A 17,481-nucleotide genomic window follows, 5' to 3' on the forward strand; every position below is an offset into this window, starting at 1 on the left:
AGTAACCATCCATTAGAAAGGTTTTGCGAATTGATGCTAAACCTCTGTTTTACCGAAGAAAGGCTAAACATTTATGAATGGATCCGGGTAAATGGAAAGTTGGTTTTTGTATATATTATCCTCAGGTAAAACTATTGTTCATTTCTTTGACACGTATCATCCGTTTACAAGAAGTTATATCTAGGCACTCAATTATTACAAGCTGTTTGATTTGCTGATAATAAGTAGAGTAGTCCCTTTTCGCAGTTAATCTTGAGCGAAATAGAAACTACTAAACTCATAACTAATAAAGTCACTTTTAATTGTACGCATTTTTTTCCTTTTTTGTATGTTCATGTGACAATTTTGAGAGTCTACAGTGTGTAAGACGCATGATAAAATGTAACGAGAAAAATGGCGGACAGCAACGACTGCTATTACAATGATTCTCGCCAAGGTGTCTCACTGGGTCAGAATGCGAGAGAGATTTATGTATTTATTCTGTATTTTAATTTTTTCTGTTTTATTTGTTTTTTATTTTTGCAATCATTTGTATAGTTTTATCCCGCAAAGTACTAAAGCCTCAAAAGCTGAACCACGAAGTAGCGAGAAATTGTTGTATAAATAACGTATTTTCGAGGATACAAAGGGATCCTGTACATCCTTGTATTTGTACATATGTGTATCCTTATACATACAATGAGGTATTTCTGTATATCATTAAATTTCCAATGTGATACATTAAGGCCGGTTCACACTATATCGCCATTTGTCGGCGTTTTCCTTTCGGCGTTCAACGTCAATTATTTAAACCGTGAATTGATGGCATCGACAAAGCACCGCTGACACGTTGGGAAAGTTTGCAGCTGTCAAACTTTCCCGATATTTCGCCGAACATCGGCGACCGCCTTCCAAATGTGAACCATTTTGGGGATGGAAATTCTTGGTCGCGGATAGTCATTCATTCATATCCGTTTATAATAGTCGCTGCGGAACTAGTTTTTGATTCCAGCACGTGAAAACAAAGAGGTTTCTTCGCGAAAATTTAAAAAGATAAATGAAAACACTACGTCACTGAGTAGTTCCTGATGCAAACGCGGATGGGTATGTCATTGTGTGAACATGGTTATCATCGACGATCACCGAAGTATTGTGGCATCAACGCCGAAATACGGCGATATAATGTGAACCAGCCTTTAGTTAGTTCAGTGAAATGCTCGAAATCCAAATTAGTGAATCGCCAAAGGGCGATTGTTAACATCTAGCAGTAGGCCTATTCGAGTTGATACTTCCAATATATTTTATAACGGACATGATGCTTTTAGTCGCTATCTTACAAATATGTCCATCATTAGTGTTTGTTTCTTTCTATGAATTGAAAGTAGTAGACCGTTGGTAAGAATTAATCCTGGGAATGTGTTTGGGAATGTGTTATTCATACTGATTAAGGTTTAGAAAAATTGTTGAAAACATATCCTTCCTCCGCTATATTCGTAACATTGTTGGTACAAATCTTCGTGCCGCATTCTTAATTGTCGGGTGACCCCAGATAATCGGCTTATCTTTGTGATTCATATTAAATAGGGGTCGCATTATTTAGTTACAAATAGGTAAATAATTATATTTAAATAGCTGTAAAGTAGACATTTTGTTATCCAGATCTTTTCGTAAAAGATATCTTTGTTCATTTATTAAACCTTCTGCAGAACTAACAACAGCTCTTATTTAATCAGCAAGTGTAGTGTGTATCGAAGCATCGTGAGATATAGCTTGGAAAAAAGTTGTCTGTGTTTTTGATGAATGTCTGTAGGCGCTTGCTAGGTCTTGACACTGATTAGGAAATCATAGAGGGTGTGGGCCTCGATTAGAGGGTATGGGCCACTATTAGAGGGTATGGGCCACTATTAGAGGGTATGGGCCACTATTAGAGGGTATGGACCACTATTAGAGGGTATGGGCCGCTATTAAATTGTAAATTATTTGTGCTAGTGGCATAGAGCTATTCTTACTACTAATGTTAGACAATGTTGGTCAAAGCATCTTCACTTGTTTTCCAACACAAGAATATAACATTTACTGTTCTTCTCAGCTACTGAAAATCTGGTCTTTTGTTGGTCATTACAAAGGTGTTGAATGCTATTGGATATCTAATCCTATCAACTTATCATTGTCTGAGAATCATAGAGATAATTAGAGCTTTCACATGTCGTTAATATACAGTGGATATTTCTTGATGAGGTAGCGATATTTTATTCAAAAGGGTCGATACATGTTCCATTATATTAATGCTCCTATCCCTGGGATCGTTGATATAATCTGGACCCAGCAAAACTTTCTTCTTCTACATTTCTATAATTGTTTACTGGCATCGCTAGAGACCAGGTGTTGGCAGCAGTCAGTATTCAAGTTACGACCTTTGAAAGCGATAGCGTATCACAGCAATACTAGAGTCTTCAGTCTCGGTGTTGTGATAGACGCAGAGCTCACAGTTGAGCCGCCAAGGTGTTTTGGGACAACTGAGGAGCAGCCTGTTTTATTAGGGTTTTACTCGTTTGGTTCACTCGCTGTCAAACATGGCTATGGTTTATGAAGATGTCGACTTTATGTAATCCTTTGTAAACCTAACTCCTTTGGACTTTTCATCTCCAACAATTTACGTTTTAGTAACGCCTAGCCTTAGTGCCTATACAGAAACATTGACCAGAGATTGAACAGGTCTACCCAAATTTTTGCCTCAGTGAATTTCGGATATCGAATTATAAAAAAAAACTGCAAAAAAACTCAACCAGTTAGTGTTCTTTCTACTCAGAATTCACAGCATAATATTACAGCCTCCAATCTCTTTTTTATATCGGGTCCAGGTGGATGAAAAGAAAAATCGTAAAAGTGAAATGTTAGATAAATTTTTGCTAGTGAAACTCTTCGACATGGGCAGCAGATGTTTCTAATAGCTATATTTTTATATCAGAGAATGTGTGTTTTATGTTTTGGTTAAACTGCGAAAACAATAGCATTATTCTTATGCAGCTGGTTTTGCTAAACTAAAAATATTAAATATATTTATATTGGCTATTGTTTGTCAAATGCATTGATTGTTGAGCATAATTTTATGCTGATTCCAAAAAAACTTTATATTAACGCTCTATTACAGAAATTCCAGCTTGTACAGCAAAAATATCGAGTTTACGCCAGCAAAGTTCTTTCGGCATGAAATAATTCCGTCGAAACAAGCAAAAGATTCCATAGTGAAAAAGCTAAATTGAAAAAAAGCTGTTTCAATGGATTTGAGGTGTGTTTTTCAAACAAGCTGGCGAATGAATGTTCTATAAGGCCATTGGGTTTGGCGTGCAAAATTCTTGACTAGCTAATTTGGTTGAATCGCTGTGTTAGCTTATGATTACACTCGCTATTGTAGAGGTCAGTGTACTGTCATACAACTGACAGATGTAAAGTCGGCCAAAAGATTTGTGCCGGTACCTGATACTTACTTCACCCTCCTTGGGTATAACCCTGACACAAGAAGGCTGGCTACTATTCAGGGAGAAATCCGTATCGGCTCTAGCCATCAGGTAGGTGTTGCCCGTTTCCTTTTAATGATCTCTCTGTTGTGTGTCTCAGGTGTCCAATAAGCGTTGTGACAATGGTACAAATGCAATTTTTGAATGGGTGAGCAAGGTATGATCTCTTTAGATAATTTTGTCATAGTTTTCGGTTTAAATCAACTGAATTGCTCAAGTCTAAGGTACTGTAGCTGGAGTGAATGATTTATATGGTTGCAGTTGATTGGCTATACAATAGTGTTAGTTAGTTGGTACCCAGACGGACATTTCATCATGATGACGCTTGCGCCTTCTCGTAAAACTATCTTGCTGGTGTTTTTTACAATGTGTTTTATTATACATGTATGTGTTCTTCAACAGTTCCTGTGTTGGCCAGTGACGACCCCGTTTCATCAATGTTGTTAGGCACGAAAGGAGTATCAAGATTGCGTTGAAAAATGAAATCGCTTACTTGGCATTTTCTTGCAGGATCATTCGCGAGCGCCGTTTCCATCTTTCTAAACTTTCGACAACGTTTTGCTAGTAATAAAACTCGTTTGACTTGCGGGTTTTTGTCAGTCTCCACTTTGCAGATGATGCAAACTTGTGGATTAGCCGTGTCAGGAAAGCAGCGATTGTGTCAGGAAAGCAGCGATTGTGTCAGGGAAGCAGCAATTGTGTCAGAGAAGCAGCGATTGTGTCAGGGAAGCAGCAATTGTGTCAGGGAAGCAGCGATTGTGTCAGAGAAGCAGCGATTGTGTCAGGGAAGCAGCGATTGTCTCAGAGAAGCAGCGATTGTGTCTGGGAAGCAGCGATTGTGTCAGAGAAGCAGCGTGCGTGTCAGGGAAGCAGCGATTGTGTCAGGGAAGCAGCGATTGTGTCAGGGAAGCAGCGTGCGTGATGTCTGTTGGCCTTTACGCAGTAGCATCCATATATTATTCTGTGGGTCAGTGTTGACTGGTAACATGGAGTCTACCAAAAGAGCCGAGTTGATAAACACTTAAATCAGACTGGAGATATGTTTAAAGTTCCCTGCATGCTAGTTATACACTAGTAGCAGCTGTTTATCAACATGCCATTGTGGGAATCAACTGCTACGCAGCAATTAGACAACCTATAATATTAGATTGACACATTTTGTTTGGATGAAGTCAACAGCAATGTGTCATTCAATTCTCTTTCAATATGCTTATCCGGCTGCGCTCTGGTATTGATGGCTCCAGGCAGAGTTTAACTCGAGTTCAAACTTGTGCTAGTGTGTTCTTGAAGGCGCTTTCAAATTTCCTATGCGTGAAGGGTGTGTGGCGTTTGACTTCCATCGAGTGCCCCTCTAAGTTGTGGCTTCCTTGGCAGTGAACAGGCGTGTGTGCTTTTCGATACATCATTAGAACCCTTGGCCTGAGAACTTTATAAATAGTTTAAGACTACTGTCTATGATAACCCAAGACTTGCTGTAAAGAAAATGTGTCTGAAGAAGGCAAAAATTGTTTTATTGGATTCAGATAAAAAACAGGTAATAGAGGACAACTCCAAATGGGTACTTCTGGGCCTAAATGATTGTCTCTACTCAATGGTAAATATTCTTAGGTATTATAACCGTTCAAGAGTAACTCTGTTTATTTAGCATTCGGTTGGCATTCTTTCTCTTCCATCGATGTAACACCATTTGTCTTCGTGAGATATTACGGTAGACCAGCCTTCGGGAAGAGAATTATTAGTGCTCTGTCTTGTCTATCAGCACTCATCTAAGATCTCATGTAAGAGCATTCATTGTACAAGATGTTCCCTGACTGCGGCTGCTAGGGTAGTTGAAAGTTGGCTTTGGCTTACGTCTGTCTACATTCCTTAATAAGTCAGTCTTTCAAACAAATGCATTAACTGTCAGCTTGCCAACTGGTTGGCCAAAAGGCGTATTAGCATCACTAGTGTCCATTTGTGATCAATTGACACCTTGGCAAGAGTGTCGATATCTCGTAGTTGTCACCTCGGTGTAGTTATGCTTGTGGTATTCTATTTTATAGCTCTATTCTCAACTAAAGTTTGACCTCTAAGCCAGCTGTGCTTGCTCTGTATTGAAATCATAATAATTATTGGCTTATATTCTTGCATTGCTGTATAGCATTCCATAGTCTGTATACCAACTGCATTTGATAAGTACTGTTTATCGACATGGCCTTGTTTGCCTTAGCTATAGGAAATCATTAAGCTGCCACCTGCCAAGAATGGAATGAATTACTGCTCTGTATTGAGATAAAGATCCAGACATAGATTACGCTTCTGTGTTGATATGGTCCCACCTTAGATCACAGTTCTATATCTATGTTGATATGAAGGTCCTACCTTAGATCACAGTTCTATATCTATGTTGATACGAAGGTCCTACCTTATATCACAGTTCTATATTTATGTTGATATGAAGGTCCACCTTAGATCACAGTTCTATATCTATGTTGATATGAAGGTCCTACCTTAGATCACAGTTCTATATCTATGTTGATATGAAGGTCCCACCTTAGATCACAGTTCTATATCTATGTTGATATGAAGGTCCTACCTTAGATCACAGTTCTATATCTATGTTGATACGAAGGCCCTACCTTAGGTCACAGTTCTATATCTGTGTTGATATGAAGGTCCCACCTTAGATCACAGTTATATATCTATGTTGATATGAAGGTCCTACCCTAGATCACAGTTCTATATTTATGTTGATATGAAGGTCCTACCCTAGATCACAGTTCTATATCTGTGTTGATATGAAGGTCCCACCTTAGATCACAGTTCTATATCTATGTTGATATGAAGGTCCCATAGCCTGGGCATGGCTCTCGTGGGGGATTGGGAGAGAGAGCCTGGGACACATAGCAACATGCGAGGAAGACAACTCTAAAAGTCAACTTCTGCAGTCGCTAATATCACAATCGTCATTTCCGAAGGAGTATCATGTGACAGTCTTTTTTATGATTTTCGCGAGGATTATGTATTATTTTTAATCTGAATTGGCAGTAAACAAACGCTGGTTGGTAAGTATGAAATGTTGGTTGCATAATAAATCAATCACGGGAGTTATATTATTTCATATGTTTAATTAGATATTGATTTAATTATAATCAAAAATTAAATCAATGGAATAAAAGATTTTTACAATAACAATACAAACGAATAGCAATAGAACAACAAAAATGAATCGCACGCTGCTAATAAAGAAAAGTTGGTCTAGTAAAAAGTAATCTCAGTTTTATTTTACTCGCGAGTATTGTGATTACTCGCGACAGTTATTATGAACAACTCGGACCTACCACTGCAAAACGGTGCCATCTGAAAGCAAATACACTTTCCGAAGCCAGTAAGAAAAACTAAAAATTAGTCCAAACCTGCGATAATATGTTGTAAAGCTTGAGACTGTTTTGGTCTCAGCGTGACTATGCCTAGCTTTGATAGATGAATTTTGAATCACTCCATTTTTTTATCATGATATGAAATGAAACTGCAAACGTGAAAACGCAAGAGAATAGTAACCTATAGTTCTTATCGTTTTGTTATCAGACGAGGTATTACATAACTACCCAGCCTATTAAAAACATAGGACCTTTCACTAGATCAAGTCACGTTACCGTGATGATAGGCTTTTAAACGCGCCACATCTAATACATCGTGAGATCTGAATCTATCGAAACTCTTTCATTAGTATCAGTCTAAGCGTCATATGTAACATATGTCGCTCGTTTTGCAGAAGTTATCTTACCTTTTTTTTGCTATGTGTCCCAGGCTCTCTCTCCCAATCCCCACCGAGCCATGCCTAGGCTAAAGGTCCCACCTTAGATCACAGTTATATATCTATGTGTATATGAAGGTCCACCTTAGATCACAGTTATATATATATATATGTTGATATGAAGGTCCTACCTTAGATCACAGCTCTATATCTATGTTGATATGAAGGTCCCACCTTAGATCACAGTTCTATATCTATGTTGATATGAAGGTCCACCTTAGATCACAGTTCTATATCTATGTTGATATGAAGGTCCCGTCTTAGACCACAGTTCTATATCTGGAACGTACCGCCATTGGTATAAAGGTAAATGTTCTCATTGAGCTGACAACTCCTAAACATGAACATTTTGCACGAGCTGTGTAGTTACAACAGCAGCGGTAGCCCGCAGCATTGCACAAGAGTGTAGCCATTGCGCATGATCACGCGCTGTGGTCACGATGATGACTGGGCAATTAGCACCATCATTCCAATCTGTTGCCTCTAATTTGTTTTCATTTGATAAGTTGATTAATGGTCATAGTTCATCAGCTCAGGCGCTTGTCGAGTGTAGTTGATGATCGGTCACGCAAATTTTCTTTCCCTTAAGCTGTACAGTTCTTTGATGAACTCTAGCTAAGTTGTGTTTGCATCTATGGATTTAGCTCTTATGAGCATTAGCTACACAGGCTAATGGCTCTTTCCGTCACACGGTTAATCCACGAGTCATCGCAAGATGGAAACAACAAAAATCCACAAGTCAAGCGAGCTTTGTTACTTGCAATACGTTTCATGTTTGCAATAAGATAAAAACAGCTCTTGCTCTTTATGGGCTATAAAATTTTGTGTAAGCTATTCCAATTTTAAACTGTTTCTCACTTCAGTCGTTCTTATTTCCATTTTAGTAGTTTTGAATGTCTCGCTATGACCTCTGGTGTAGAAATCCTTATCTTTTGTAATAAATCGTCCATAACTCAACGCACACGCCAATTCCAAATCCGTATCATCGCAAAATGGTAATTCGATGATCGTCTTGAGCTTCGATAGTCGACAAGAGCATCGTTAAAGCGATTAAGCGTGATGATGTGTTTTCAGCTCCTTTATAAGCACTTATAAATTTTAACTCTTTTCACTCTGCTGATAGAGTCGAACTTCTGCTAAGAATCCCCTTATCACAGTAACGACGCGAAAGTCTAGGCTGTCTAGCGCAGAATATGTAGCAACTACTTTGTGTATATTTGACAGTAGGCCCAAATAAATTCTACATATTGGTGTTAGAGTGTCAGGTTACCGAGCTGAAAGTCGCAAGTTCAAATCCTGTAAGATGCGATTTTTTTCCAACCTCAAACTGTGGCCTAGACAGATGGACAAACAGACAGACACAGCTCTTATAATAAGGATATCTATTTATGTTCAATAACATTAGATTCAGGGAGAGTTTTTATATCTTTAGGCTAAGTTGCCAGAATGCAAACCCCATGTGGCCCCGGCAGCAAGGGAGGCACGGACAGCGCCTGAGGGCATCGGCGGTGGGGACAATGGAGAGGAACAATTATGGTCGCCTGGAAAAGTACACTCGGTGAGTCCATGATTTATATCCTTGGCATGCATTTCTGTATCAGTCGACCACAGTCTAACCATCCTGGAGGAAACACGAGGGCACCGGCTATCTCGCTGTCAAAGTTCACAACTTGCCAGAACTTATGGTTGGAACATTGCCACATAGATAAGATTAGGTCCGCACTTGCAAGGGTATTGATGGGAAATGGAATTTGCTCTAGGAAGTTAGCTTTGATTGAGGAGACAACTTCAGTATCTTGTTAATTTTAGGATGAGCTGGATGAATACCTGCGGGCCTCCTTCAGCATGGTTGCTTCGTTTACAAACATGTCGGAGAGAAAGTCGGTTGATGAGAGTGTTAACTCGGCACGGAGAGACGAAAACAGACAACTGGCCCTAAATCTTGTATGTAGTCATCTCAGCATAGTTATATCTCCTTGTAGTAGTGCCACTTGTTGCCATGGGATACGCGTGTTATACAAGTGTGTGGTAAACAAATATGCAACCAATTATATATGCAAGAGTCAAAAATTGTGTTTTATGCAAATAGTTTTCTATTTTATAGAAAACTGTTGCATATTGATGATGTAATAGAAAGATTACTGCGCTTTGTTCTGTTTCGATGCCAGGCTTACCATTTCTGTACCAGGCTTTCTGCAATGCCATGCATTCAACATTTGAGAATCTGGTTTAATTACCAACTTTTTAAGTCTGAACCTAATGACCACTACCACAGTAGATTGTCCTAAAACCTTCAGCAATTACCTAGCTTGGCTACTGCTGATTAGCAAGGGATTTGTGTACACCTGGCAATTCGAGTGACTAGATATGCTATATTGGGGACAAGTCCAATGTGTGGATTGTCACAAAGTTGTGTATGTCTGATGAAGTTTTGTTGTAACTTTAAAATCTGTGTTTATTTGTAGTTACATCGCAGCAGTTACGATAAGAGCGGCGCTCTTGCTGAGTTCGTCACAAATGTTCCCCTCGTCAGGAGCATCGACAGGCGATGGGAGGAAGATGACTCCGTATGTAATATTCTTTGTCTCTAAGTAAAAGTCTTTTTGCTGTAATTCATATATGGCTTGTGTGTGACTATCTCTATGGATTATATGTGAGTACATCTATACATTATATATGTGTATGTCTATGGATTATGTATGAGTATATCTATAGACTATATATGAGTATATCTATAGACTATATATGAGTATGTCTATGGATTATATATGAGTATATCTATAGACTACATATGAGTATATCTATGAACTATATATGAGTATGTCTATGGACTATTTGTGGAAGTCTCTTTAGACTATGTGAAGATTTGTTTATGAGCTATCTAAGTATTTGTCTGTGAAATATTTATGGATATATTTATGGATTGTATAGTATGAAATTTCATCAGTAGGTTATGCATAGATATCTTATCTGTATTTACTGTGTGAGAATTTATTTATGTATTATGTATGGGTTAGCACTGGATTCATCCATGGATTATGTATGGATATCTCTATAGATAATGTAAGAATTTATTTATGCATTATTTATCAATTACTCTGTGTGAGGATTTATCAACTGATTATTTTTGGATCTCTCTAATGATTATATGCGAATTCATCTATGGATGATGAGTATCTGGGGTGTACTGTCTGTGGTTTCTATTTGGTGCTTTTATGTCATTTTTCTTCGTCTATGGTTGATGAGTACCTTTATCAAATATATGTATGTCATTTTTATTTGTCTATGGTTGATGAGTACTTCTATTAAATATTTGTATTTCTCTTTTATTCATCTATGGTTGATGAGTACGTCTATGAAATATTTGTATGTCTTTTTTTATTCGTATATGGTTGATGAGTACCTCTATTAAGAATTTATATGTCCTTTTCATCCATCTATGGATGATGAGTATCGCTATTAAATATTTGTATTTCCTTTTTACAGAAAAAGTTTATGAAGGGATTAAGAGTATTTGGAAAGAATTTCTTTAAGATTCGCAAGGAGTTTCTCCCTGAGAAGGAAATTGTAAGTTATTTGGGTTCTACTACATATTTGGCTGAGCATTTGGTAAAATTAATAGCCAAGTCGCTAAATGCGCTACCTTAAGGCTTCTTCACACCGTCTCACCATATGTTGGGATTGTTGTTGGGATGTTGTAACTGTAAATCGATGCCGAGGCACCACAGATACGTCCCAAAATATTGTAGCTGTTAAACTTTCCTGATATTTCGCCGAGCATAGTAGACAATCTGTGCCATGTGAGACACTTCGGCTATTGTGATTGGTTGTCATGGATTGCTTAATCTATACTTCCCTTCCTGGTAGTTGCTGCGGGACTAGTTTTAGCGACTGCATCGTATAATGATAACACTATGTGGCGGACTATCCGTCGATGTAAACATGGATGTGTTTGTGATAGCGCGAACATTTTTATCACATACGATCATCAATGTATTGTGGGTTTGACGCTGACATACTGCGATATAGAGTTATGTATAGTAATACATAACTCCAATATAGTAATTAAAGAATCATTTCTATCAACTAGATACATGTTGTTTTTCTATATTTTGTTTCTGGTTTAAATTCATTATTAAATTTGACAGTCATATGTGAAAAAGATTAAATTTCTGAGGAATTCAGTTCAAACGATCAGCTAGTGATGATGCAACAAGCTGTGAGTTTCAACCATCAAATTGTTTACTTTACTTTGTTTAATTGATAAAATATCCTTTCTTATAGTTTATATGTTGTAATGGAATATCCTTTCTTATAGTTTATATGTTGTAATGAAAAATCCTTTCTTATAGTTTATATGTTGTAATGGAATATCCTTTCTTATAGTTTATATGTTGTAATGGAATATCCTTTCTTGTAGTTTATATGTTGTAATGGAAAAGTCAATCGCATCTAAAGATCGAATTTATCAAGATTCAAGATTAAAATGCTTTTAAAGTTTGCTTGTTTTTTATTTTGAACAGAAAGAGCTGATTGAGTACTACTATTATTGGAAGAAAACTCCCATATCAAGCATACCAAATAGAACTGGGCGTAGACCAAAATCTCGAAAGTCTGGGGGCAGCGCAAGCAAGGCCCAGTCTTCAGCTGGGGAGAACAGCAGTGAGTCTGAAGAGGCTGACAGCGAAAGCTACACTTGTTTCAGATGCGACACAGAAAGTGAGTTAGCTTGAAATAGGTTTGAATGGGTGTCAGCTGTTTCCTGTTTGTTGTATGTCTGCTGGCTAGAATATTTTAGAAAACATTCTAGTTATGCGTGCCAATGTAGTTTCAAATCTAGTAATCTAAAAAAGTTTCAAATTTATAAAATCTAAAAAGCTGTCAATTAGGATGTTTTTTGCCAAATCACTCATACAGAAAATCATTCACCAGGAAAGTCATTTAAATTCTGTGTCAGCAATGGAATGAGATTGCGCTATTCTTGTTGTACATATCAGGTATGGGAGGGGTGCTAAGCTGGTGCACCCCAACCAGGGTTGCAGTTTGCAATCAAGATTTACCGGAAAAATAGGCAAAATCTGCGGTTCATAAAAATTCTTCCCTTTGTTATTGAGTAAAATGACATTAGTACATGGTGCGCAGCATGGTAGGCTTGCTTCATGTTACATACAAAGATTTCATAATTGAAGCTAAATTGTTGAATCTTGTGAAAATTATTTATTGATTTTTGGCTTAAAGATATACTTGCACAAAGTTTAAGTAGTTTTATCAGAAAGTATCAGTATTTTCCTATCATTTGGTATCAAAAAATCTTTGGTAAAAAATTTCAGTTACCAGTTTAAGAACTTGTACAAAATTTCTGTAGATTTTATTAGAATTTATTAGTAATTTTGTATCATTTGCGATTGTTTTTCATGTTTGAGGCGATCTGACTGCCAGGATGTTTCAAGATTAAAATCGACAAAACTTGATCACGGTTAAAACACTCAGATCAAGGAAAAGTGTAATTATGACATATATAGTTGCAAAGAGAACAACAGAATAGAGACGCATAATACTGCAACTTGAACGCACTAGCTGATATCAACTATAACTACTGGTGACATTATTTCACACATTTTTTTTCGAGCGTTTTAACCTCGATCAAGTTTGTCGATTTTCAAGAGTCAAATATTTGCTGCGTTGAGAGTCGCTTAGGCTGGAAACAGACTAAAATACAAGTGCATGAGAGAGAAAAAGAAATGAGAGATTTTTCCCATTTTTTATTTTTGTGCTACATTTTTCCCCGCCCGGTTTTTACCGAGATGTTTCCAGCGGTGATTACTGCCTTGGGAAATATTTATCAACCCTGACCCCGACTGCTTTGTGTTTTGTCGGTGATATTTGTATTTAGTATTACTTAGTCTATGAAAGATTCAGTCCACCAGGAGTGTGTGGGCAAAGCGTATCTGTATAGGAAGTCCCAGGTGTATTTCAAAAGTAACGGAATGATTGACTCGTTCTCTAGGTTCAAATCAGTGGCACTATGTGGATCAGCATGGCTTTGTGTGCGAGTCATGCAAGCTCAACTATCGCACATGCGGCGATGAAAATGGAGAGAAGATTCCAGAATACTTGTTCAGACCGGTAGAGCCTGCGAGTACGTATCAGAGGCCATTGCCCAAGAAGAGACCTCGAGCCGAAGAAACGGGTGTGGAAGGAGAAGAGGTTGCACCCGGTGAAGCTACACTCGAGGACAGACGGAGTCCGGGCGCCAGTAGCACTAGCAGCAGCGCGAGCAGTCGTAGGGTGAGTGACAGAGCTTACGAGCTGTACTAGGGCTCTTGAATAAGCATTCCATCTATTGCTCTACTCTTAACCTATGAGATTTGTAGTAACCTTGTGGGCATTAAATTTTAGCACAAAATCAAATAAACTTATTCATAGCATTTTTTAGAAGTATAAGTTGCAATATCACAAAGGCTTCAAGGCTGAAGTACAACGGTGGGTGAAATAAACCGTACCTCTTTGTTGGAAAACTAATTCTCATTTACAGCATGGTTACTCATTGTGAATTTGGTCGATATTCATAAATTATATATTTAATTAATATAAATTAATTATGAATTAATTATTGAATTAATCTTAAAATTAAATTAACCTAATATTAGACAATGGCACATATAAGCTGACTTAAGTAGGTCTGTGAAAAGTATTTTGATACCAAATTAATCGGCATCGAGTTTTACATCAGCTGATGCCATGAAACCGAGTCTACAAGTGTGTTGTAGAATGAACGTAGACATTATTCTGGCCCCTTCCCTACTACCATGAGCAATAAATCGAGTGGATTTTGAATCAGATGGATATTACTATAGTCTACAGTATTATTATTGTTAAGAATGTAATTATCATTGTCTACGTCACTATGACTATTATGCAATCGATAATCACCAGAAGTCTTTGATATACAGTTTTCTAAGCCTCGTTAGTTGTCATGCATCTGATACGTCGTTGCAAAAAAGAAACTGCGATAAAATGGATAAAAATTAACGTTGAAGCAAAGCGAAACTCTTCTCAGCTTGGTCTCTCGACATGTTGTTCGATTGGCTCAACGCGTGCAGAAAATTGTTTCCTTTCGTTTAGGTACAGACATGGTAGGTTAATTAATCAACTACACACTAATCAGAAATGTTTTACTAAAACCGTACCATACTGCTTGTGTTATGCAATGAGTTAATGTTATTGGCCTGGTTTTTACTTACCGAAAATGCAAATTCAAATAATTCATAGATTTAAACACAAGAAATGAGTGTAAGTTTAATGATTGAACAATCTTCAGGAGGTTGTTCTTACATTACTAAGACAATGCATTTTTTTTATTCGTATTTCTGTTCTCGATAATTTGTATGTTTGTTCGTTTTTGTAGACTCCTCGAAAGTGTAAGCCGAAGTCTCCTGGCAAGGGGAAGAGGACGATGCTGGGGACAAGGTCGGTGACTGATACGTTGGTGGAGACAACCAACACGGAAACAGAGGGTGTCGAACCTGATGCCGCAATCGGCGAGCCAGAGGCAAAGAAAAAGATGGAACAGTCGTCTCCCGATTCTCTCACTTCGGAACTGCGTGGAGGAGCTCAGAATGATGATGCGGATGACGCTGGAAACATGGGTGACGTGGAACAGGTTAGAGATCCCTGTTACGGTATTGCTCGCTTTGTCTTGTTGCAGTATTCTAGCTTACATAAAGTGTTTGAAGGCATTCTATTGTTTACTCTATGAAGCACTGGGCTAAATCTTGTAACCTTCAAAGGAATAGCCTTATTTAAACTTGTGAAATTATAGGTAGCTCTATTGATGTTGCTTTCAATATATATGGTGTACTTTCCCAACCTTGTGGATAACTCTATTGACTCAGGCTATGAAGTTGTTAGGTTTTCTATGTTATGAAATCGGGGTACCTACAGAATATTTTATTGTGTTCACATTAAGCACTGATTCAAAAAATATTTTATGGTACAGATAACTCTCAAGTTGTACAGAAATGACATAGCCTTTTTTCTGCAAAAGTTGGTCATTGAGGGTCACAATAATGTCGCATCGCTCCATCCTCTAGTAGCTCCAGTACCCATGCCTCTACCATGTCTTAAAACAAATAAAAAATCATGGCGTGTGGCCTTCAACGAAACATCATCCTAACATAAAGAATGCATCGTTCTCCTTTCACGCAGTTTCTGGTTTGCCACTGGTGGCAAATCGAGTTGGCCATTTTGTTTTTATCCGAGGCACATAGCACGCTAGTTCAGATAACAATACTAGTTCTGAGCATGTGCTAGTCTGCCTGTCACATGGCATGATCACATGATGTGCTCCCATGATATGCTTACATTATGTGCTCGGGTGATGCGCTCACAGATGCAGAAAACTAGCATGCAGGATGTTGGCCTACATATTGAGCAGATCTCCTAGTTACTAAAGCGGATCTCTAGTTACAGTTGTTTTCATACAGTAGCAGTTTATACATAATGTCCATCATACATAATGCAAGTGGATCCTATCGCACATGTGACTTACATTAATTCATATCATATGCTAATGCAAGAATTGCGTGTTTGATCTGTCAGACATACAAAACAATGTATTCATGTTTGGTATGTAAATGCAACTAGTCCATATTGTTATCTATTACTATTATTAGTACATGTACTAGTACATGTACTAGTACATGTACTAGTACATGTACTAGTACATGTACTAGTACATGTACTAGTACGCTGGTGGTCTCATGCACCGTGGGAGACCATCATGGGTAATAAGTATCTGCACAATTATTCCGTAAAGCGGCAAACGGGTTGAGTGGCTCAGATGGTTGCATGCTTAGCTGGAAAGTTGAATAACCAGATTCAATTCTTGTGCTATATTTGTTCAAATGCCTCTGCTAACACTCTTAGCAGATGGATGGACAGACACAGCTCTTATTATAGTAAAGATTATATTATTATTATCTGCAGGATGACTATCTCACAACCTCTCCGCCATCGAACGCTGCGTCAGAGGATAGTGTGGATGAGGGACCTGTGTTGACAGACAACTCCGAGCCTATTCCCTGTAATGAAGTATTTCACGAGAAGGAAAATGCTCAGTGAGTACCCATTCGTTTGCCTTTCTGCTCAAAGCCATGTGTAAATGGGGTTGCACTCCAGCGTCTTTCTAATTAATTGATCGACTAAATAGAAGTTGTCTGATCGTTATCACACTGATTTGATTTCATGCAAAAGGGCAAGTATTGTGTTCGAATCACTGAGCAGCTTTAAACCATATCCTGTTTTTGTGTAGATTTCTATTAAGTTGTACTAGATTGGAATTAACTCATCCATCCTCCGGTGTCCTACTTTTCTGGAGCCTGAATTAACCTCTTCACGGAATATATGCAATTTCTTCGTCCGGTTTCACGTTATGTCACACTGACCCTTAATATGATTTTTGTTCACAGCTTTGTACGGTGCTTGAAGAGAGAAGACAATTCCTGTTGTCGTGTAGATGTGCATTACATTCCTCCACCCGGCAGTAAAATGCATAAACGAAGAGAGGAGAGGCTCAAGAAGCCTCCATCATCTATTCCCAGCTTGCATATACCGGTATGTTATAGTATTATACCAGTATGTTATAATATTGTACCGGCAGGTTATAATATCATAGCGGTATGTTATAACATTTAGCCGATATTAGACATCCGTTGTGCAAATGCCTAAAGCCTTAAAGTTTGTTTTCACTTTATTTCTATCAAGTTGTTAAAGATGGATGGACTTACACAAATTTTTAGTAGGTTATATCAGAAGGTATCGACATTTTTCTATAATTTGCTATTGTTTTGGATGTTTGTGGTGATCTGACTGCCAGGATGTTTCAAGATTAAAATCTACAAAAATTGATCACAGTGTAACTCTCGATGACAAAATATGTGCTGAAAAAACTTCGCTAGTTGTTGTAGTTGATATCAGCATTACGTGTCTCTATTATGGCAGTATCTTTACAACTGCAGACGTCTCTATTATGGCAGTATCTTTACAACTGCAGACGTCTCTATTATGGCAGTATCTTTACAACTACAGACGTCTCTATTATGGCAGTATCTTTACAACTGCAGACGTCTCTATTATGGCAGTATCTTTACAACTACAGACGTCTCTATTATGGCAGTATCTTTACAA

General features: G+C 37.9%; 1 protein-coding gene across 6 annotated transcripts in view; it reads left to right on the forward strand.

Moving 5' to 3' along the window:
• The window catches only part of LOC137407723 (arginine-glutamic acid dipeptide repeats protein-like), an 86,302-nt gene that overhangs the window by 63,602 nt on the left and 5,219 nt on the right, over window positions 1-17,481 (forward strand). For all 6 annotated transcript variants that reach the window (XM_068094099.1, XM_068094096.1, XM_068094097.1 and 3 more), the window contains exons 6-15: window positions 3,395-3,548; window positions 8,726-8,851; window positions 9,103-9,237; window positions 9,759-9,860; window positions 10,780-10,860; window positions 11,817-12,012; window positions 13,301-13,581; window positions 14,702-14,956; window positions 16,282-16,412; window positions 16,764-16,908. In XM_068094099.1, the coding sequence (XP_067950200.1) occupies window positions 3,395-3,548; window positions 8,726-8,851; window positions 9,103-9,237; window positions 9,759-9,860; window positions 10,780-10,860; window positions 11,817-12,012; window positions 13,301-13,581; window positions 14,702-14,956; window positions 16,282-16,412; window positions 16,764-16,908 (1,606 nt within the window). The remainder of the gene's footprint in view (window positions 1-3,394; window positions 3,549-8,725; window positions 8,852-9,102; window positions 9,238-9,758; window positions 9,861-10,779; window positions 10,861-11,816; window positions 12,013-13,300; window positions 13,582-14,701; window positions 14,957-16,281; window positions 16,413-16,763; window positions 16,909-17,481) is intronic.

The sequence above is a fragment of the Watersipora subatra genome, chromosome 11 (assembly GCF_963576615.1).
Source record: "Watersipora subatra chromosome 11, tzWatSuba1.1, whole genome shotgun sequence".
NCBI classification, from domain to species: Eukaryota; Metazoa; Bryozoa; class Gymnolaemata; order Cheilostomatida; family Watersiporidae; genus Watersipora; species Watersipora subatra.